At 43.7% G+C, this 21,080-nt stretch overlaps 2 protein-coding genes and 1 non-coding gene across 3 annotated transcripts; 1 reads left to right on the top strand and 2 right to left on the bottom strand.

The window, feature by feature from the left end:
* Positions 1-9,271: 9,271 nt before the first annotated feature.
* trnat-agu lies at positions 9,272-9,345 on the top strand. Its single transcript has one exon. It is a non-coding gene; the product is annotated as a tRNA-Thr (tRNA).
* Positions 9,346-9,899: 554 nt separating this feature from the next.
* On the bottom strand, positions 9,900-14,549 carry LOC116224729 (flavin-containing monooxygenase FMO GS-OX-like 4). The gene is made up of 7 exons (XM_031585455.1): positions 14,344-14,549; positions 13,978-14,116; positions 12,625-12,767; positions 12,440-12,492; positions 11,468-11,592; positions 10,961-11,275; positions 9,900-10,775 (listed from the first exon to the last, which is right to left on the bottom strand). Exons 1-7 carry the CDS (start codon positions 14,547-14,549, stop codon positions 10,431-10,433), a joined length of 1,326 nt encoding a protein of 441 aa, XP_031441315.1. The 3' UTR covers positions 9,900-10,430.
* Positions 14,550-15,874: 1,325 nt separating this feature from the next.
* Positions 15,875-19,868, bottom strand: LOC116224730 (flavin-containing monooxygenase FMO GS-OX-like 4). The gene is made up of 7 exons (XM_031585456.1): positions 19,663-19,868; positions 19,297-19,435; positions 18,070-18,212; positions 17,885-17,937; positions 16,914-17,038; positions 16,407-16,721; positions 15,875-16,219 (listed from the first exon to the last, which is right to left on the bottom strand). The coding sequence occupies exons 1-7, from the start codon at positions 19,866-19,868 to the stop codon at positions 15,875-15,877; spliced, it is 1,326 nt and encodes a 441-aa protein (XP_031441316.1).
* Between the last annotated feature and the right edge of the window lie 1,212 nt (positions 19,869-21,080).

Below are 21,080 nucleotides of genomic sequence, written 5' to 3' on the forward strand. Positions count from 1 at the left end.
ACACAGTGCAAATGACGAGGGGCGATCCCAACACCACTCACGCAAGGGCTGCCACACCTATGGGACCGACATGACAGACACCAGCCAAAGCCTCTGGCTGCACCACGAGTCACAGCCTTGACCACAGCCCTGGACCAGGTCATGAGAGCTCAGAAGCCACAGACACCCTTCATCACAGACCAAAAGGACCCGGGCGCCAGCCAGCCAGGCCCAGATGATGCGTGTGTTGTCTGTGGAAAGAAAGGACATTTTGCTAGAATGTCCAAAGCCAAGTAATAGACTGACTGATGAGCTTGAGGAATCCAATGGTCTCCGGAGAGCAGCAAGGGGAAGGCTGCCTGATGACGTCTGCGGCCAAACAAAGATGAAGACAGACAAATGCCAAGAGGCTGTGAGTAGAACACTGAAGTGGAAATCCTCAAGTGGAATCCCCAAGGGAAAAGAAAGAGAGGTCGGCCGCGAAACACCTGGCGTAGAGACTGGGAGGCAGATGCCAAGAAAATGGGCTACACTTGGGGACAGCTTGAGATGTTGGCTCAGGGCCGTGATGCATGGAGAACTCTTGTTGGCGGCCTAAGCCCCAGAAGGGGTAGTAGGCGATGGGTGGAAGAACACTGAAGAATTTCACCAACTGATTTTCGGTTGTCCCGCTCCCTTTCTCTCACTCTTTTTCTGTCACGCTTTCTGCCATGTTTTACACTAACCCCATGTCCCTCCTTCACTACCATAGCATTTCACACCAGTTTCCTGCACCAAGGGGCTTAAGTCAATTGACCATAGCCTCTGGAGCTATTCTTTTAAAGCATTTAGGGGCACTGATGTTGTGTTAATTCTACAGAAACTTAATCTATATTAGATTTGATACAAAGAGTCTTGCTTCAGCTTAGATAATGACATGGTTATCTATGTGAACCAAATAGAATAGACTTTATTAGTCATTGTGCATTAGATACACAACTAAATTTGTTTGTGCAACCAATAAAAAAAGTGCAGTTGTGCTGGGTGGAGTGTATGAGGGTGGTTATTTAGTTCTGTGATGGCCCTGGGGATGAAACTGTTCTGCAGTCTGGAGGTGCGGGCTGTAGTGGCCCGGTAGTGCCTGCCAGAGGGTAGCAGGGTGAAGAGATGGTTTGCGGGATGAGTCTCATCCTTCAAAATGCCACATGCTCGGCGGAGGCAGCGTGTCCTAAAGATGTCGTCCAGGGGAGGCAGTGAAAGTCCAATTATTCTCTCAGCAGACATTATGACCCGACTGAGGGATTTCCTGTCCTTGTCTGTGCAGTTGACGTACCATGCAGTGATACAGTATGTGATGAGACTTTCAATGCAACAGTGGTAAAAAGACTTAAGCAGCTCGGGAGACAGGTTGTTTCTCTTCAGTATTCGCAAGAAGTAGAGCCACTGCTGTGCTTTCTTTACATTGTACATTTAGTCATTTAGCAGACGCTTTTATCCAAAGCGACTTACATATGTGTGACTTACAATGTATACACATATGTACATTTTACATTGATGGCACACTGCACATCAGGAGCAATTAGGGGTTCAGTGTCTTGCTCAAGGACGCTTCGACAGGGAATCGAACTAGCAACCTTCTGATTACTAAACGACTTCTCTACCACTGTACCACTGTCGCCCACTTTCTTGACTGTGGCGGTTGTGTTCATCACCCATTTCAGGTCCTCTGAGAGCATAACCCCCAGGAACTTAAAGCAGGAGGTCCTCTCCACTTCCTCACCATTGATGATGAGGGGTTGAGGGTTCGACTATGATCTCTTTTGTCTTTTTGACATTCAGGGTCAGGTTGTTTTCTTTACACCATCCTGTCAGTCTGTCAACTTCGTCTCTGTAGGCACTTTCATTTTCGTTGGTGATTTGTCCTACCACAGTCGTGTCATCTGCAAATTTTATCACTGTATTTGAAGGATGGGTGTTGGTGCAGTCATATGTGTAGACGGAGTAGAGCAGGGGACTCAATACACAGCCTTGTGGAGCTCCGGTGCTGAGGGATAGGCTCGAGGATTGGTGAGGACCCAGTCTCACTGTCTGGGGGCGATCTGTTAAAAGCCAAGCTGTAATCTATGAAGAGTAGTCTCACATATGTCTCCATCTTGTCCAGGTATGTCAGCGTTGTATGGAGGGCTGTGACGATAGCGTCCTCAGTGCACCTGTTTTCCCTGTAGGCATACTGATGCTGGTCCAGGGAGCGAGGGAGGGCAGCCTTAACCCGCTTCGCCACCAGCCTCTCAAAGCACTTGGCGATGATGGGAGTGAGCGCCACAGGTCTATCGTCATTTAAAGTGCTGATGTTGCTTTGCTTGGGCACTGGAATAATAATTGCTGTTTTAAAATGACAACCTAAAACAATTTAAGTCTGAACAAAGCATACATAAACTGAAATGAGTAAGTGAGAGTCCCATAAGTGATAACATGGCCTCCTGAACACATGAGGCTCTAATGTAGGGGCCTTATGAACACATGAACACATGAGGGCTCTAATGTAGGGGCCTTATGAACACATGAACACATGAGGGTCTAATGTAGGGGCCTTATGAACACATGAACACATGAGGGGTCTAATGTAGGGGCCTCCTGAACACATGAGGGGTCTAATGTAGGGGCCTTATGAACACATGAGGGGTCTAATGTAGGGGCCTTATGAACACATGAGGGGTCTAATGTAGGGGCCTCCTGAACACATGAGGGCTCTAATGTAGGGGCCTTATGAACACATGAGGGGTCTAATGTAGGGGCCTCCTGAACACATGAGGGCTCTAATGTAGGGGCCTTATGAACACATGAGGGGTCTAATGTAGGGGCCTCCTGAACACATGAGGGCTCTAATGTAGGGGCCTTATGAACACATGAGGGGTCTAATGTAGGGGCCTTATGAACACATGAGGGGTCTAATGTAGGGGCCTCCTGAACACATGAGGGCTCTAATGTAGGGGCCTTATGAACACATGAGGGGTCTAATGTAGGGGCCTCCTGAACACATGAGGGCTCTAATGTAGGGGCCTTATGAACACATGAGGGTCTAATGTAGGGGCCTTATGAACACATGAGGGTCTAATGTAGGGGCCTTATGAACACATGAGGGTCTAATGTAGGGGCCTTATGAACACATGAGGGTCTAATGTAGGGGCCTTATGAACACATGAACACATGAGGGTCTAATGTAGGGGCCTTATGAACACATGAGGGGTCTAATGTAGGGGCCTTATGAACACATGAGGGGTCTAATGTAGGGGCCTTATGAACACATGAGGGGTCTAATGTAGGGGCCTTATGAACACATGAACACATGAGGGTCTAATGTAGGGGCCTTATGAACACATGAGGGTCTAATGTAGGGGCCTTATGAACACATGAACACATGAGGGTCTAATGTAGGGGCCTTATGAACACATGAGGGCTCTAATGTAGGGGCCTTATGAACACATGAACACATGAGGGGTCTAATGTAGGGGCCTCCTGAACACATGAGGGTCTAATGTAGGGGCCTTATGAACACATGAACACATGAGGGGTCTAATGTAGGGGCCTCCTGAACACATGAGGGGTCTAATGTAGGGGCCTTATGAACACATGAACACATGAGGGGTCTAATGTAGGGGCCTCCTGAACACATGAGGGGTCTAATGTAGGGGCCTTATGAACACATGAGGGGTCTAATGTAGGGGCCTTATGAACACATGAGGGGTCTAATGTAGGGGCCTTATGAACACATGAGGGGTCTAATGTAGGGGCCTTATGAACACATGAGGGGTCTAATGTAGGGGCCTTATGAACACATGAGGGGTCTAATGTAGGGGCCTTGTTCTGAACACATGAGGGCTCTAATGTAGGGGCCTTATGAACACATGAGGGGTCTAATGTAGGGGCCTTATGAACACATGAGGGGTCTAATGTAGGGGCCTTATGAACACATGAACACATGAGGGTCTAATGTAGGGGCCTTATGAACACATGAGGGGTCTAATGTAGGGGCCTTATGAACACATGAGGGGTCTAATGTAGGGGCCTTATGAACACATGAGGGTCTAATGTAGGGGCCTTATGAACACATGAACACATGAGGGTCTAATGTAGGGGCCTTATGAACACATGAACACATGAGGGGTCTAATGTAGGGGCCTTATGAACACATGAACACATGAGGGGTCTAATGTAGGGGCCTTATGAACACATGAGGGGTCTAATGTAGGGGCCTTATGAACACATGAGGGGTCTAATGTAGGGGCCTTATGAACACATGAGGGGTCTAATGTAGGGGCCTTATGAACACATGAGGGGTCTAATGTAGGGGCCTTGTTCTGAACACATGAGGGCTCTAATGTAGGGGCCTTATGAACACATGAGGGGTCTAATGTAGGGGCCTTATGAACACATGAGGGGTCTAATGTAGGGGCCTTATGAACACATGAACACATGAGGGTCTAATGTAGGGGCCTTATGAACACATGAGGGTCTAATGTAGGGGCCTTATGAACACATGAACACATGAGGGTCTAATGTAGGGGCCTTATGAACACATGAGGGCTCTAATGTAGGGGCCTTATGAACACATGAACACATGAGGGGTCTAATGTAGGGGCCTCCTGAACACATGAGGGTCTAATGTAGGGGCCTTATGAACACATGAACACATGAGGGGTCTAATGTAGGGGCCTCCTGAACACATGAGGGGTCTAATGTAGGGGCCTTATGAACACATGAACACATGAGGGGTCTAATGTAGGGGCCTCCTGAACACATGAGGGGTCTAATGTAGGGGCCTTATGAACACATGAGGGGTCTAATGTAGGGGCCTTATGAACACATGAGGGGTCTAATGTAGGGGCCTTATGAACACATGAGGGGTCTAATGTAGGGGCCTTATGAACACATGAGGGGTCTAATGTAGGGGCCTTATGAACACATGAGGGGTCTAATGTAGGGGCCTTGTTCTGAACACATGAGGGCTCTAATGTAGGGGCCTTATGAACACATGAGGGGTCTAATGTAGGGGCCTTATGAACACATGAGGGGTCTAATGTAGGGGCCTTATGAACACATGAACACATGAGTGTCTAATGTAGGGGCCTTATGAACACATGAGGGGTCTAATGTAGGGGCCTTATGAACACATGAGGGGTCTAATGTAGGGGCCTTATGAACACATGAGGGTCTAATGTAGGGGCCTTATGAACACATGAACACATGAGGGTCTAATGTAGGGGCCTTATGAACACATGAGGGCTCTAATGTAGGGGCCTTATGAACACATGAACACATGAGGGGTCTAATGTAGGGGCCTCCTGAACACATGAGGGTCTAATGTAGGGGCCTTATGAACACATGAACACATGAGGGGTCTAATGTAGGGGCCTCCTGAACACATGAGGGGTCTAATGTAGGGGCCTTATGAACACATGAACACATGAGGGGTCTAATGTAGGGGCCTCCTGAACACATGAGGGGTCTAATGTAGGGGCCTTATGAACACATGAGGGGTCTAATGTAGGGGCCTTATGAACACATGAGGGGTCTAATGTAGGGGCCTTATGAACACATGAGGGGTCTAATGTAGGGGCCTTATGAACACATGAGGGGTCTAATGTAGGGGCCTTATGAACACATGAGGGGTCTAATGTAGGGGCCTTGTTCTGAACACATGAGGGCTCTAATGTAGGGGCCTTATGAACACATGAGGGGTCTAATGTAGGGGCCTTATGAACACATGAGGGGTCTAATGTAGGGGCCTTATGAACACATGAACACATGAGGGTCTAATGTAGGGGCCTTATGAACACATGAGGGGTCTAATGTAGGGGCCTTATGAACACATGAGGGGTCTAATGTAGGGGCCTTATGAACACATGAGGGTCTAATGTAGGGGCCTTATGAACACATGAACACATGAGGGTCTAATGTAGGGGCCTTATGAACACATGAGGGGTCTAATGTAGGGGCCTCCTGAACACATGAGGGGTCTAATGTAGGGGCCTTATGAACACATGAACACATGAGGGTCTAATGTAGGGGCCTTATGAACACATGAGGGGTCTAATGTAGGGGCCTTATGAACACATGAGGGTCTAATGTAGGGGCCTCCTGAACACATGAGGGGTCTAATGTAGGGGCCTCCTGAACACATGAGGGTCTAATGTAGGGGCCTCCTGAACACATGAGGGTCTAATGTAGGGGCCTTATGAACACATGAGGGGTCTAATGTAGGGGCCTTATGAACACATGAGGGGTCTAATGTAGGGGCCTTATGAACACATGAACACATGAGGGGTCTAATGTAGGGGCCTTATGAACACATGAACACATGAGGGGTCTAATGTAGGGGCCTTATGAACACATGAGGGGTCTAATGTAGGGGCCTTATGAACACATGAACACATGAGGGGTCTAATGTAGGGGCCTTATGAACACATGAGGGGTCTAATGTAGGGGCCTTATGAACACATGAGGGTCTAATGTAGGGGCCTCCTGAACACATGAGGGTCTAATGTAGGGGCCTCCTGAACACATGAGGGTCTAATGTAGGGGCCTTATGAACACATGAGGGGTCTAATGTAGGGGGCTTATGAACACATGAACACATGAGGGGTCTAATGTAGGGGCCTCCTGAACACATGAACACATGAGGGGTCTAATGTAGGGGCCTCCTGAACACATGAACACATGAGGGGTCTAATGTAGGGGCCTTATGAACACATGAGGGGTCTAATGTAGGGGCCTCCTGAACACATGAGGGGTCTAATGTAGGGGCCTTATGAACACATGAGGGCTCTAATGTAGGGGCCTTATGAACACATGAACACATGAGGGGTCTAATGTAGGGGCCTTATGAACACATGAGGGGGTCTAATGTAGGGGCCTTATGAACACATGAGGGGTCTAATGTAGGGGCCTTATGAACACATGAGGGGTCTAATGTAGGGGCCTTATGAACACATGAGGGGTCTAATGTAGGGGCCTTATGAACACATGAGGGGTCTAATGTAGGGGCCTTATGAACACATGAGGGGTCTAATGTAGGGGCCTTGTTCTGAACACATGAGGGAGACCCCCTAATGTAGTGGCATCAGAACTCTCCACAGCACTATTCCTCAAACGACCATGAGGCATGGTGGATACCTGGATGATGTTTTAGGGTGACTCCACTGTGTGGGAATTGTGGGAATGTCTGTAAGATTAGACAGACATTAAGAAAGGAAATAATAGCAACTGGTATTCTTGAGTCAGAGATGAGCTCAGATGGTTCAGAAAAGCTCAGAGACATCACACAAAGATATGGAAGGATATAGAATAAAAGTCACTGGGGTAAGGAGGACAGTGTTGGTCATGACTGAGCTTCGTGTATTCTTCATGTGTCCATGATAGACACTGAGTTTATTTGAGTCACTAGGACTAAATATAGCCTGGGTGCACCATAGACATTACCAAAAATAATATGAACAGATATGGGATGTTATCTTACTGCTGTGGCTTTGAGTGAGTTCGCAGGAAATGACATGAACGAAGACTAACCAGCCAGCCCCCCCCCCACCACCACCACCACCACCACCCACACACACACAAACTTTCCCATCATTGGGGCAACATTTTTTCTGGTATGTTCTGTCATATTTACTGTTATATGTCCCAAAGATACTGAACAGAAAGTGACCATTGACCAATTCCTGTGAGCGTGTCTTCTTAATTGACACCATATTTAACCATTTGTACTCAGAGGAAAGGGAAGCCTGGTGCACTGCACCCTCAGAGGTGACTCAGAGCAGAAGAACTCCAGATGAAAGGAAGCGTTGAGAGTGTGGAGAAATCGTGCGCCTGGAGTGCTGTTGGAGAGTGGGACTGCATGGAATTTCCTGGTGATGTTGGTGGGGGGTAACGCCATGAATAACACTTAGTGGTGAGAAGGAGAGTCTCAGGAGAGCAACACTAAAAGAAGGCTGTTCATGTAGTACAGTATGACTCAAATGAATAAATGCCTGTGGGTTTAGAAAAATGTTTGGCAAGTGGTGAGTTACTGCATATGCACTGAACACACACACTCAAAGACACGCATCTCTGAACATCAAGTACAAATATGTCACAGTAATTCTTCAGAATGAACGAGACATAGGGTAGATTTTACATGTTCTTTAAGACTGCTTTACATTTACATTTACATTTAGTCATTTAGCAGACGCTTTTGTCCAAAGCGACGTACAAGGGAGAGAACAGTCAAGCTAAGAGCAATAAAAAAAGCATGGTGTAACAATAAATACTACTTTACATGAGAATTAGAAAAACAACAACCTAGAAAAGAGGAAAAAGAAGTGCAGGAATGTAACTGCTGAAGTGCAAGTTAAGCGCTAGTCAGGTGCCAGTTAGGAGGGGAGGTGCTCTCTGAAGAGTTGGGTCTTCAAAAGCTTCTTGAAGGTAGAGAGGGACGCCCCTGCTCTGGTAGTACTAGGCAGTTCGTTCCACCAACGTGGAACTACAAATGAAAATAGTCTGGATTGCCGTGCTTGCACGGACGGCAGTGCCAAACGACGCTCACTAGACGAGCGCAGCGTCCTGGGTGTAACATTTGCCCTTACAAGAGCATTTAGGTAGGTGGGAGCAGAACCAGTAAGCACTCTGTAGGCAAGCATAAGTGACTTGAACTTAATGCGAGCAGCTACTGGCAGCCAGTGGAGCTCGATGAGTAGCGGGGTGACGTGTGCCCTTTTCGGTTGGTTGAACACCAGACGCGCCGCCGCGTTCTGGATCATCTGTAGTGGTTTCACCACGCAAGCCGGCAGGCCCGTTAGGACTGCTCACTGAGTAACAGCATCTATGCAGCACCATTCCTACTAGACCTCAGACATTAACAATATATTGAACTGTATTACTCAGATGAGACTTTGAACATCCTATATGAAAGTTGAAAATACACTGGTAAAAAAAAAAACAATTAAATAAATACAAGCTCAGACTTAAGTTTAAGACGCTTAAGACCGTTGTATACAAATGAAAATTCATATGACTTTGGGATAGTAATGAATTAGCCCACTAAGTTGTCAATTACTTCTGCTGTGTAATCTGGAGTCGTTATTATCTCCGCGGAAAAAGTAACGGAGTTGTAGGCCTGCAAACCAGTCAGTACCAGACTAGTGCATTTCCTGGCTACAGGATATCCAACAGGTGCTTGAATGGTCACGACGGTGCACAATACCAACTAATCAAGGAGTAGTCAGTGGTGACGGCAAAATGTATGGGCCCAATGCATCAACTTAATATACAAAAATGTGGCGCCGTGGCTTAGATGGTTAAAGCGCCTGTCTAGTAAACAGGAGATCCTGGGTTCGAATCCCAGCGGGGCCTTTCTGATCAACTACCTTCAAACCCCATGAGGTGAAAAGAATAGCAGGGTCTATCTATGGAAACAATGAGATGAATCTACAAAACAATACTCGCAACAAAATGCTTCTACTGAAAAGGGGCTTTTAGTCGACCAAAACACTGTTAGACAATGAATGTAGCATAGGATCAAACTATGCTACGTGTAAAATCTTCAGGACAATGGAGTACAATTAGTAAACTCTTTGGGGGTTTTTAACCGCGAGAGGTGTTGAATCTGATAGGCCATTGAATTTCTCAACTCTCCCCATTACGCCCTAGCGCAGTACCGAACACGATCAAAGAGTTGTCATCAGCCAGGCAAGCAGGACAACTAAAGCTCCCCTGTTCTGTGTTGCACAAGAGGCTTTCTTATCATTCACGCTGATATCGTAAAAAAAGCAATCGTCTAAAATGTGTTTTCGACCATAAACAAACACCTAAACCTACCAATGAAAGCAAGACATTCACGATGATTGTCGGGCGAAACCTGGGCTCGGCAATACAAATGTGTAATGCATAATTTCAGATACAGTAAGTGCTGTAAAGTTGTCATGTCTATTTTATTGGGTGAAACAGATGATTTTTCAAACAATGTCACAAGATCTTACATTTGTAGATAATGATAATAGTTCTTATTTTCAATAGTTTGTAGTGTATCGTTGTCGGGGCTACACTGCATTTCTTAAACGTGTCTGCCTTGAGACTGCAGATCCAGAACTTTGACCAGTGTTATTTAGCGCAACATTTCATAACCTCACTATCCGATGAGCTGCCTTGGTTCTCAGCATGAATTGTAGGTCTTGACAAGCCAGCCAGCTCATCATTATGTCTAGAATTGATGACTGAATGAAATTGTTATTGTGTAATATATAAATATGCATTGCAGTGCACTTCTAATATGCATGTGCAGTTGCTAGCCTACAGTACAAAAGTAACAGAATTACTAATCAAAGACACTGTCAATGAAGATAACTAGCCAAAGAATTGTTACGGATGGTCAAATTTCATACTACACTTGCAGTTCACATAAAGAGCTGGTTTTATCTCCACAATATTTGTATCAGCATTTACAGCAGTGGTTTGGGAAGAGACTGCCCCTGTGGCCCTTGCACCGTCCATTCCTCCTGGCTGAGCACTTTGTAGTTGTAGGTCTTGTAGTTGAGCATGTCCTGGGAGCGGAACACCTTGTTGGACTCGTACAGGTTGCTCCAGTATGGAGGAAGTGGCTGAAAGCCAGCAAGACGAGCCAGCTCATCATTGTAGGCCCACTGTTCTGAGTCAAGCTTCAAGATGTGGCGTGTGGCGATGCCCCTGGCGCGACGAGCCGCTTCGTCAAGCTCTATATCCTTCTCCATCTCCTCTTGTGAGGGGAGAGGGAAAGAGCCATCCAGCACAGACAGGATGAACTGTGTCTGATTGACAGATTGATGAGAGAGGAAAGTGATCAAGAACACACAAACACAACAGCAGGGAAATGAAAGAAAACGAAAAGGAAAGAAAAATATTGGATACACAAAACATTAACAAGTGAATTAATGATACAAATGCACGTGCAGAAAGACTTGAAGCTGCTCTCCCAAGGGTGCAAATGTCTCACCTGAATGTGGAAATGCGGAAAAGGGCAGATGGCTCTGCAGACGCCCACAATGAAGAGTGATGGGAACACTGGGGGTATCAGGAACTTATAGAGCGGGGACACCAAGTGCTCCTTCACCTTCAGGCCTACTTGCTTATCCAGGAAGGGAAAGGTGAAATTGTACCCAGTGCAAAACAGGAACACATCGGGCCGGGCATGGCTCCCGTCCTGAAACTCCAGGGTTCCATCGTCGAGGACTTTGGACACAGGGGGCGACTGCTGCACACCAGGGGGAAGGGGGCCTATCAGGGGCTTCTGGCCATGGCTCAACACCACCTTAGGTTAACCAACAGAGGTGTATTATAAGATCATAATTAAAAACTTTGCATCTAAATCTTCATCACCCTGCCACAGTGGCACTTTCTCTGTGCATTCTTCAGTAGTCTTTTGTGAGGTTCTCTTCAACCTAGGACTTCGTTGTTTGACACTACTTAAAGTGTGGTCATCTCTGATTTCTGTGTCACCAACCTTGGCATTGACTTGAGAAAGCTCCATAGCGATGTCCAATCCAGAAAGGCCAGCACCAAGCAGCACCACTGACTTTCCAGCATAAGGCTCAGCACTGCGATAATTATGACTGTGAATCACAGTCCCTGGGTACCAAATAGAAATCCACATTGATATACAGTATTTGCCATGCACGTTCAGATAAATGCATTTACTTCTGTACACCAGCAACCAAAAAAATATCACTGTATGTACCCTCACTTAGGCTAAAGAGCTAATGGCAATACAATATTTGATAGTATATCTCTTCTACAGTTCAATAGTCCAATATTTTTTTCTCAGTGTTTACACTTTTCTGCTCTTTTATAAAGTTTTGAAATTCTTCCTGGCTGTTGATGTTTTCATTTTCGTCTGGATAGTAAAACTCAGACTGATCGCTTTCGCTCATTTTGAAGTTTTCATCGGAGGGCAATACGCAATTCCGTATTGCCCACTGAGGAGGGCAATACGCGGGTGGCAGGACTACGCATTAGCCAATCAGAACGCTCGTACTGTTGTTGCCATATAAAAAGTGTCTGTAATACTTGTGCTTTTGTGAAATGATTAACCAAAATCTGGACTGAACTACAGTTATGAGTCATCAAAGGCATGGTTATGACTGTAGTAATTTGAATTCTTAAGACCTTCCAAGAATACAGTTAGCCAATTTAACAACTAACTGATAACTGATGTTTCAACAGCTGCTCTCTCTCGAGGGACTGGCCACGTGGAAGCACATTACTGTAGCACTATTGTTTAGGCATTTCTTATCTGTAACCTTTAGCATATATGCAGTTAACACAACAGCTTAATTACATATGGTGACTAAGAATATGTATTACCCCAACTATAAGTGGCAATATTGTTATAATCAGTAATTCACCTGAACACATTTTGTAAAGCAGAACTGGCCTGTGCAACATGCAAAATGTACTCACCTGTAAATGTACTCACCTGTAAATTTGTCCAGACCAGGGATTGCTGGAATATAAGGGTCAAAGAAGTGCCTGATAAAATACAGATAAAGGTCCAGGAAACAGGTATAGGAGTCATTTTCTTCCATTTCATTACTCAGACACACCGTGGATTAACAAATCCTTCTTTCATAAACTGAAATCGATTACATAAGCTGCACTAACCCATTGCACACCATGACAGCATCAAAGCGACTCTCGACAGAAGGGCTTGGATCATTGCCATCGCTGGTGGTGACATCCCAAGCTAATCTATTCCAGCCATTTTCTACCCTCACGGGTACAACGGCATCCACTGTTGTCTCAAACTGGAAAAAGAAATAAGAACGTTTACAAAAATTCACAATTTGAGTGAGTTTATCGCCTTTCCTAAGATGAGTTGTGTGCACCCTTGAACAGAGCAATAGCAGTGTGTTAAAAACCAACAGTTATGAAAGTATACAACAACAAGACCAACAGTTATGAAAGCATACAATACCAAGAAATACAATTACGGAAGCATGCAATAACAAGAAAAATAGTATGTACTCTTGATCAAGCATTAGTGGATGATGCTGTTTGTCCTCACAGAAATGGTTTTCTTAGAACAAAATCTTAATTTGTATCCTCAAGACCATCAAACAGTAAAGGTAGCCTATTTTCATCTCTGTGGCATTCTACAACATTTGAAGACACACCACTCTGTCATTTCATTAGTGAAATCCCTCCTAGAGTAAAGATCATTCATTAGTGAAATCACTCCTAGAGTAAAGATCATTCATTAGTGAAATCCCTCCTAGAGTAAAGATCATTCATTGTTTCTATTTGGCTGCTTCTGATGGCATACGATGGGCATCACGACACCTTCTGTCAAGAGCGAACAAGTGGGACTAAGGTGAATCAAATGCAACAAGTTTATTGAATCGAAGAGAAGCATTCTAGAACTTTTTATTTAAATGGTGATATCAGAAAATATTTGGACTGTTTTGAAAGTTTGGTCCATGTGCATCAGTTACAGCCCTGCCTCATGATCCTGTTCAATAATAAGAAATAGACTTTGCATAGTTGACTGTGTTATCAGCCATAATGAACCCACACTGGAACAGTACTGCTCCATTTCAGAACTAGAGTCCTTTGTTTACATTAGTAACGTTCTCAGAAAGAAGGCCCACAGATCACGTCCCTCTACCAAACTGCTGTATAGGCCTATTCAAGTGACTAAAAGAAAACAAAAGATATTTTGAACATGTATATACACTTACAAATATTTATGTATATAAATGACTTGTTAATGTTTAAGGTGTTCATTTTGGGAGAGTTTTAGAGTTTGTATAATTCTTACATGCCACATCCATAGTTAGTTTCATGGCATCTACAGCCAAATAAAAAAAAACGAACTCAAAACAAATATCACTGTCTTGATTGAACCAATAAAATTATAGATGGAGGAATAGGTCTACTGTTAGGATTTTAATTCCCCTTCAATTAATTTGTTTTCATGAGCTATGCCTATATATCATTAGTCGGAAACTACATTACCTTTATGTGATTCCTCATTTTAAAGTGGTCACAGTATTTCTCCAAATATTTTCGAACCTCTGTATGATGGACAAAAGAGGGGAGGTGCTTTTCGAAGGGAAAATCCGGAAATGACATCACCTCTTTAGGAATATTGGTTCTGTTACATGGAGGAAAGTAATTGTGTCACACTTTATATGTACTGCACTGACATACAGAGCTGTAAAATAATTCAACATGGACAAGCAGGTCAAGTAGGCTATTGATGGAGGACGGCTAGGATACCGCTGTAGACTGTGTATGATATGGCATTAGGTCTAGCTATGCATGTAAACTGTCAATGGTATTGCTATTGTTTTCCTCCATTTGCAGGTCATTGGTCCTTACCTGAGATCCCGGTACATGCTGCTGTGGATTGGCATGCCATTGCCATAGCTGTTCACCTGTTCCTTGTATACCCAGGTGCCCCCAACAGATTTGGTTTGCTCAAACACAACAGGTGGTGCAAAAATCTTGGGACGGGATAGAACGTGCCGTGCAGCGCATAATCCGGCACCACCTGCCCCAATAATAGCGACACGTAATCTGGACATCCTGGCGTAAATCCAGGGCCACCATCAACTGTTATAACAAACCAAAATCACTGATCATTTTTCTCTTAACATTTAACACAAATTTTACTTGAGCGTCTATATCTACCTGCCTGCACTCTGATTCAACTAACCTACTTGAAATATTTAACGTTAGACTACAATTCTTGTTTCACACAACCATGCTTTCGGATTGCTGGTTTTCAGTTTCCCCTTTGACCCACATTTACTGTAACATGATCACAGTAGCCTGCATGCAATTACCAAGGCTATGGGCTAACGTTAGCTTCGACAATTAGTATCTGTTCTACCAGAAACGATCGAACTTCGCCCTGGATTTATCACGGCTCTCATTTTAAAGTACCCAACTAATTTAGAGGAGAAGGGCAGCGTGGATGCACAATAACATATTCCTGATTTCGCAATAGGGTCGACTGCTTCTCTGATGATCATGTTGTGGTTTATGCATACATACTCACTACAAGGGTCCTCCTGTGCTGTGCCCCAGCGTCTTCCAAGAAAGGAAAGCTATAGGCTACAATAGACCCACACCCCGCCTATGCGCACAGTTTGGCTTCATGCCAAGTGAATTAAGGCCCACTTCTTTAGCACCTGCTCAAATGTTAACCCTTCAAATGTCTTGCATAGCTTAAAAAAAGTACAGTAACTAGATCTCAGATATTTACATTTATCTTAAAACTTAAAACTGCAACCCCAGAAAGAAACATTTGTGCCCACATGAGCACTCAATCCCCCATGGAAGTGAAGAAAAAATTCTAAAATTGATGACTGAATGACATTGTTGATATTGTAAGATGTGTATTGTATTCATGGCCAGGTCTGTGGTGGGTGTTATTGCTGATTTATTTTTCCATTAAAGCAACACTGACACACTTTGACTCTTTTTTAGGTATGTTTTTATAGGCAACTACTTTTGGTATCATCTTCAAATTAATTTGAATGGTATAGGGTCATGTGAATGACTGTTCCCACTAGCCATCCAGGCTATGCACTTTATAGGTCTGTAGTCCGGGATGTAAGAACAACTGTCACAGCACAACATCGCCAACTATATCGCCGAAAGACACCAGTTATCATTTAAGCAAGCTTTTATCAATGCCAACTGGGCTGTTGGTGGTGTTCAGGTAGTTAGATTGCTAGTTTAAGACCAAAACATGTGGTTTCCTAAAATTCTTGCTTACAGTACAGCAGTACCAGAATTAATTATCAAAAGCCACTGTCATTAAAAATGTCAAGCCAAAGAATTATAATGAGTCCCGTACACTACTTTGAGTTTACATAATTTGTTCTTATCTCCAGAATAGCATTTACAGCAGTGGTTTGGGAAGAGACAGCCCCTGTGGCCCTTGCACCGTCCATTCCTCCTGGCTGAGCACTTTGTAGTTGTAGGTCTTGTAGTTGAGCATGTCCTGGGAGCGGAACACCTTGTTGGACTCGTACAGGTTGCTCCAGTATGGAGGAAGTGGCTGAAAGCCAGCAAGACGAGCCAGCTCATCATTGTAGGCCCACTGTTCTGAGTCAAGCTTCAAGATGTGGCGTGTGGCGATGCCCCTGGCACGACGAGCCGCTTCGTCAAGCTCTATATCCTTCTCCATCTCCTCTTGTGAGGGGAGAGGGAAAGAGCCATCCAGCACAGACAGGATGAACTGTGTCTGATTGACAGATTGGTGAGAGAGAAAAGGGATCAAGAACACACACACACACAACGGCAGGGAAAGGAAAGAAAACGAAAAGGAAATAAAAATATTGGATACACAAAACATTAACAAGTGAATTAATGATACAAATGCACGTGCAGAAAGACTTGAAGCTGCTCTCCCAAGGGTGCAAATGTCTCACCTGAATGTGGAAATGCGGAAAAGGGCAGATGGCTCTGCAGACGCCCACAACGAAGAGTGATGGGAACGCTGGGGGTATCAGGAACTTATAGAGCGGGGACACCAAGTGCTCCTTCACCTTCAGGCCTACTTGCTTATCCAGGAAGGGAAAGGTGAAATTGTACCCAGTGCAAAACAGGAACACATCGGGCCGGGCATGGCTCCCGTCCTGAAACTCCAGGGTTCCATCGTCGAGGACTTTGGACACAGGGGGCGACTGCTGCACACCAGGGGGAAGGGGGCCTTTCAGGGGCTTCTGGCCATGGCTCAACACCACCTTAGGTTAACCAACAGAGGTGTATTATAAGATCATAATTAAAAACTTTGCATCTAAATCTTCAACACCCTGCCACAGGGGCACTTTCTCTGTGCATTCTTCAGTAGTCTTTTGTGAGGTTCTCTTCAACCTAGGACTTCATTGTTTGACACTACTTAAAGTGTGGTCATCTCTGATTTCTGTGTCACCAACCTTGGCATTGACTTGAGAAAGCTCCATAGCAATGTCCAATCCAGAAAGGCCAGCACCAAGCAGCACCACTGACTTTCCAGCATAAGGCTCAGCGCTGCGATAATTATGACTGTGAATCACAGCCCCTGGGTACCAAATAGAAATCCACATTGATATACAGTATTTGCCATGCACGTTCAGATAAATGCATTTACTTCTGTACACCAGCAACCAAAAAAATATCACTGTATGTACCCTCACTTAGGCTAAAGAGCTAATGGCAATACAATATTTGATAGTATATCTCTTCTACAGTTCAATAGTCCAATATTTTTTTTCAGTGTTTACACTTTTCTGCTCTTTTATAAAGTTTTGAAACTTCTCCTGGCTGTTGATGTTTTCATTTTCATTTGGATAGTAAAACTCAGACTGATCGCTTTCGCTCATTTTGAAGTTTTCATCGGAGGGCAATACGCAATTCCGTATTGCCCACTGAGGAGGGCAATACGCGGGTGGCATGACTACGCATTAGTCAATCAGAACGCTCGTACTGTTGTTGCCATATAAAAAGTGTCTGTAATACTTGTGCTTTTGTGAAATGATTAACCAAAATCTGGACTGAACTACAGTTATGAGTCATCGAAGGCATGGTTATGACTGTAGTAATTTGAATTCTTAAGACCTTCCAAGAATACAGTTAGCCAATTTAACAACTAACTGATAACTGATGTTTCAACAGCTGCTCTCTCTCGAGGGACTGGCCACGTGGAAGCACATTACTGTAGCACTATTGTTTAGGCATTTCTTATCTGTAACCTTTAGCATATATGCAGTTAACACAACAGCTTAATTACATATGGTGACTAAGAATATGTATTACCCCAACTATAAGTGGCAATATTGTTATAATCAGTAATTCACCTGAACACATTTTGTAAAGCAGATCTGGCCTGTGCAACATGCAAAATGTACTCACCTGTAAATGTACTCACCTGTAAATTTGTCCAGACCAGGGATTGCTGGAATATAAGGGTCAAAGAAGTGCCTGATAAAATACAGATAAAGGTCCAGGAAACAGGTATAGGAGTCATTTTCTTCCATTTCATTACTCAGACACACCGTGGATTAACAAATCCTTCTTTCATAAACTGAAATCGATTACATAAACTGCACGAACCCATTGCACACCATGACAGCATCAAAGCGACTCTCGACAGAAGGGCTTGGATCAATGCCATCGCTGGTGGTGACATCCCAAGCTAATCTATTCCAGCCATTTTCTACCCTCACGGGTACAACGGCATCCACTGTTGTCTCAAACTGTAAAAAGAAATAAGAACGTTTACAAAAATTCACAATTTGAGTGAGTTTATCGCCTTTCCTAAGATGAGTTGTGTGCACCCTTGAACAGAGCAATAGCAGTGTGTTAAAAACCAACAGTTATGAAAGCATACAATAACAAGAAAAACAATTATGGAAGCATGCAATAACAAGAAAAACCGTATGTACTCTTGATCAAGCATTAGTGGATGATGCTGTTTTGTCCTCACACAAATGGTTTTCTTAGAACAAAATCTTAATTTGTATCCTCAAGACCATCAAACAGTAAAGGTAGCCTATTTTCATCTCTGTGGCATTCTACAACATTTGAAGACACACCACTCTGTCATTTCATTGGTGAAATCACTCCTAGAGTAAAGATCATTCATTAGTGAAATCACTCCTAGAGTAAAGATCATTCATTGTTTCTATTTGGCTGCTTCTGATGGCATACGATGGGGCATCACGACACCTTCTGTCAAGAGCGAACAAGTGGGACTAAGGTGAATCAAATGCAACAAGTTTATTGAATCAAAGAGAAGCATTCTAGAACTTTTTATTTAAATGGTGATATCAGAAAATATTTGGACTGTTTTGAAAGTTTGGTCCATGTGCATCAGTTACAGCCCTGCCTCATGATCCTGTTCAATAATAAGAAATAGACTTTGCATAGTTGACTGTGTTATCAGCCATAATGAACCCACACTGGAACAGTACTGCTCCATTTCATTACCAAACTGCTTTATAGGCCTATTCAAGTGACTAAAAGAAAACAAAAGATATTTTGAACATTTATATACACTTACAAATATTTATGTATATAAATGACTTGTTAATGTTTAAGGTGTTCATTTTGGGAGAGTTTTAGAGTTTGTATAATTCTTACATGCCACATCCATAGTTAGTTTCATGGCATCTACAGCCAAATAATAAAAAAACGAACTCAAAACAAATATCACTGTCTTGATTGAACCAATAAAATTATAGATGGAGGAATAGGTCTACTGTTAGGATTTTAATTCCCCTTCAATTCATTTGTTTTCATGAGCTAGGCCTATATATCATTAGTCGGAAACTACATTACCTTTATGTGATTCCTCATTTTAAAGTGGTCACAGTATTTCTCCAAATATTTTCGAACCTCTGTATGATGGACAAAAGAGGGGAGGTGCTTTTCGAAGGGAAAATCCGGAAATGACATCACCTCTTTAGGAATATTGGTTCTGTTACATGGAGGAAAGTAATTGTGTCACACTTTATATGTACTGCACTGACATACAGAGCTGTAAAATAATTCAACATGGACAAGCAGGTCAAGTAGGCTATTGATGGAAGACGGCTAGGATACCGCTGTAGACTGTGTATGATATGGCATTAGGTCTAGCTATGCATGTAAACTGTCAATGGTATTGCTATTGTTTTCCTCCATTTGCAGGTCATTGGTCCTTACCTGAGATCCCGGTACATGCTGCTGTGGATTGGCATGCCATTGCCATAGCTGTTCACCTGTTCCTTGTATACCCAGGTGCCCCCAACAGATTTGGTTTGCTCAAACACAACAGGTGGTGCAAAAATCTTGGGACGGGATAGAACGTGCCGTGCAGCGCATAATCCGGCACCACCTGCCCCAATAATAGCGACACGTAATCTGGACATCCTGGCGTAAATCCAGGGCCACCATCAACTGTTATAACAAACCAAAATCACTGATCATTTTTCTCTTAACATTTAACACAAATTTTACTTGAGCGTCTATATCTACCTGCCTGCACTCTGATTCAACTAACCTACTTGAAATATTTAACGTTAGACTACATTTCTTGTTTCACACAACCATGCTTTCGGATAGCTGGTTTTCAGTTTCCCCTTTGACCCACATTTACTGTAACATGATCACAGTAGCCTGCATGCAATTACCAAGGCTATGGGCTAACGTTAGCTTCGACAATTAGTATGTGTTCTACCAAAAACGATCGAACTTCGCCCTGGATTTATCACGGCTCTCATTTTAAAGTACCCAACTAATTTAGAGGAGAAGGGCAGCGTGGATGCACAATAACATATTCCTGATTTCGCAATAGGGTCGACTGCTTCTCTGATGATCATGTTGTGGTTTATGCATACATACTCACTACAAGGGTCCTCCTGTGCTGTGCCCCAGCGTCTTCCAAGAAAGGAAAGCTATAGGCTACAATAGACCCACACCCCGCCTATGCGCACAGTTTGGCTTCATGCCAAGTGAATTAAGGCCCACTTCTTTAGCACCTGCTCAAATGTTAACCCTTCAAATGTCTTGCATAGCTTAAAAAAAGTACAGTAACTAGATCTCAGATATTTACATTTATCTTAAAACTTAAAACTGCAACCCCAGAAAGAAACATTTGTGCCCACATGAGCACTCAATCCCCCATGGAAGTGAAGAAAAAATTCTAAAATTGATGACTGAATGACATTGTTGATATTGTAAGATGTGTACTGTATTCATGGCCAGGTCTGTGGTGGGTGTTATTGCTGATTTATTTTTCCATTAAAGCAACACTGACACACTTTGACTCTTTTTTAGGTATGTTTTTATAGGCAACTACTTTTGGTATCATCTTCAAATTAATTTGAATGGTATAGGGTCATGTGAATGACTGTTCCCACTAGCCATCCAGGCTATGCACTTTATAGGTCTGTAGTCCGGGATGTAAGAACAACTGTCACAGCACAACATCGCCAACTATATCGCCAAAAGACACCAGTTATCATTTAAGCAAGCTTTTATCAATGCCAACTGGGCTGTTGGTGGTGTTCAGGTAGTTAGATTGCTAGTTTAAGACCAAAACATGTGGTTTCCTAAAATTCTTGCTTACAGTACAGCAGTAC

The sequence above is a fragment of the Clupea harengus genome, chromosome 18 (assembly GCF_900700415.2).
Source record: "Clupea harengus chromosome 18, Ch_v2.0.2, whole genome shotgun sequence".
Classification (NCBI taxonomy): Eukaryota; Metazoa; Chordata; class Actinopteri; order Clupeiformes; family Clupeidae; genus Clupea; species Clupea harengus.

Coding starts and splice junctions, on each gene's coding strand:
- LOC116224729 (XM_031585455.1), bottom strand. CDS start 14,549: ATGTCCAGATTACGTGTCGCTATTATTGGGGCAGGTGGTGCCGGATTA. Junction 12,493..12,624: donor GCTGTCATGGTGTGCAATGG/GTTAGTGCAGCT, acceptor GTATTTTATCAG/GCACTTCTTTGACCCTTATA. Junction 11,593..12,439: donor TGGTCTGGACAAATTTACAG/GTGAGTACATTT, acceptor TTTGGTACCCAG/GGACTGTGATTCACAGTCAT.
- LOC116224730 (XM_031585456.1), bottom strand. CDS start 19,868: ATGTCCAGATTACGTGTCGCTATTATTGGGGCAGGTGGTGCCGGATTA. Junction 19,436..19,662: donor AGCATGTACCGGGATCTCAG/GTAAGGACCAAT, acceptor TCCATGTAACAG/AACCAATATTCCTAAAGAGG. Junction 16,220..16,406: donor TTCCGCATTTCCACATTCAG/GTGAGACATTTG, acceptor TCTGTCAATCAG/ACACAGTTCATCCTGTCTGT.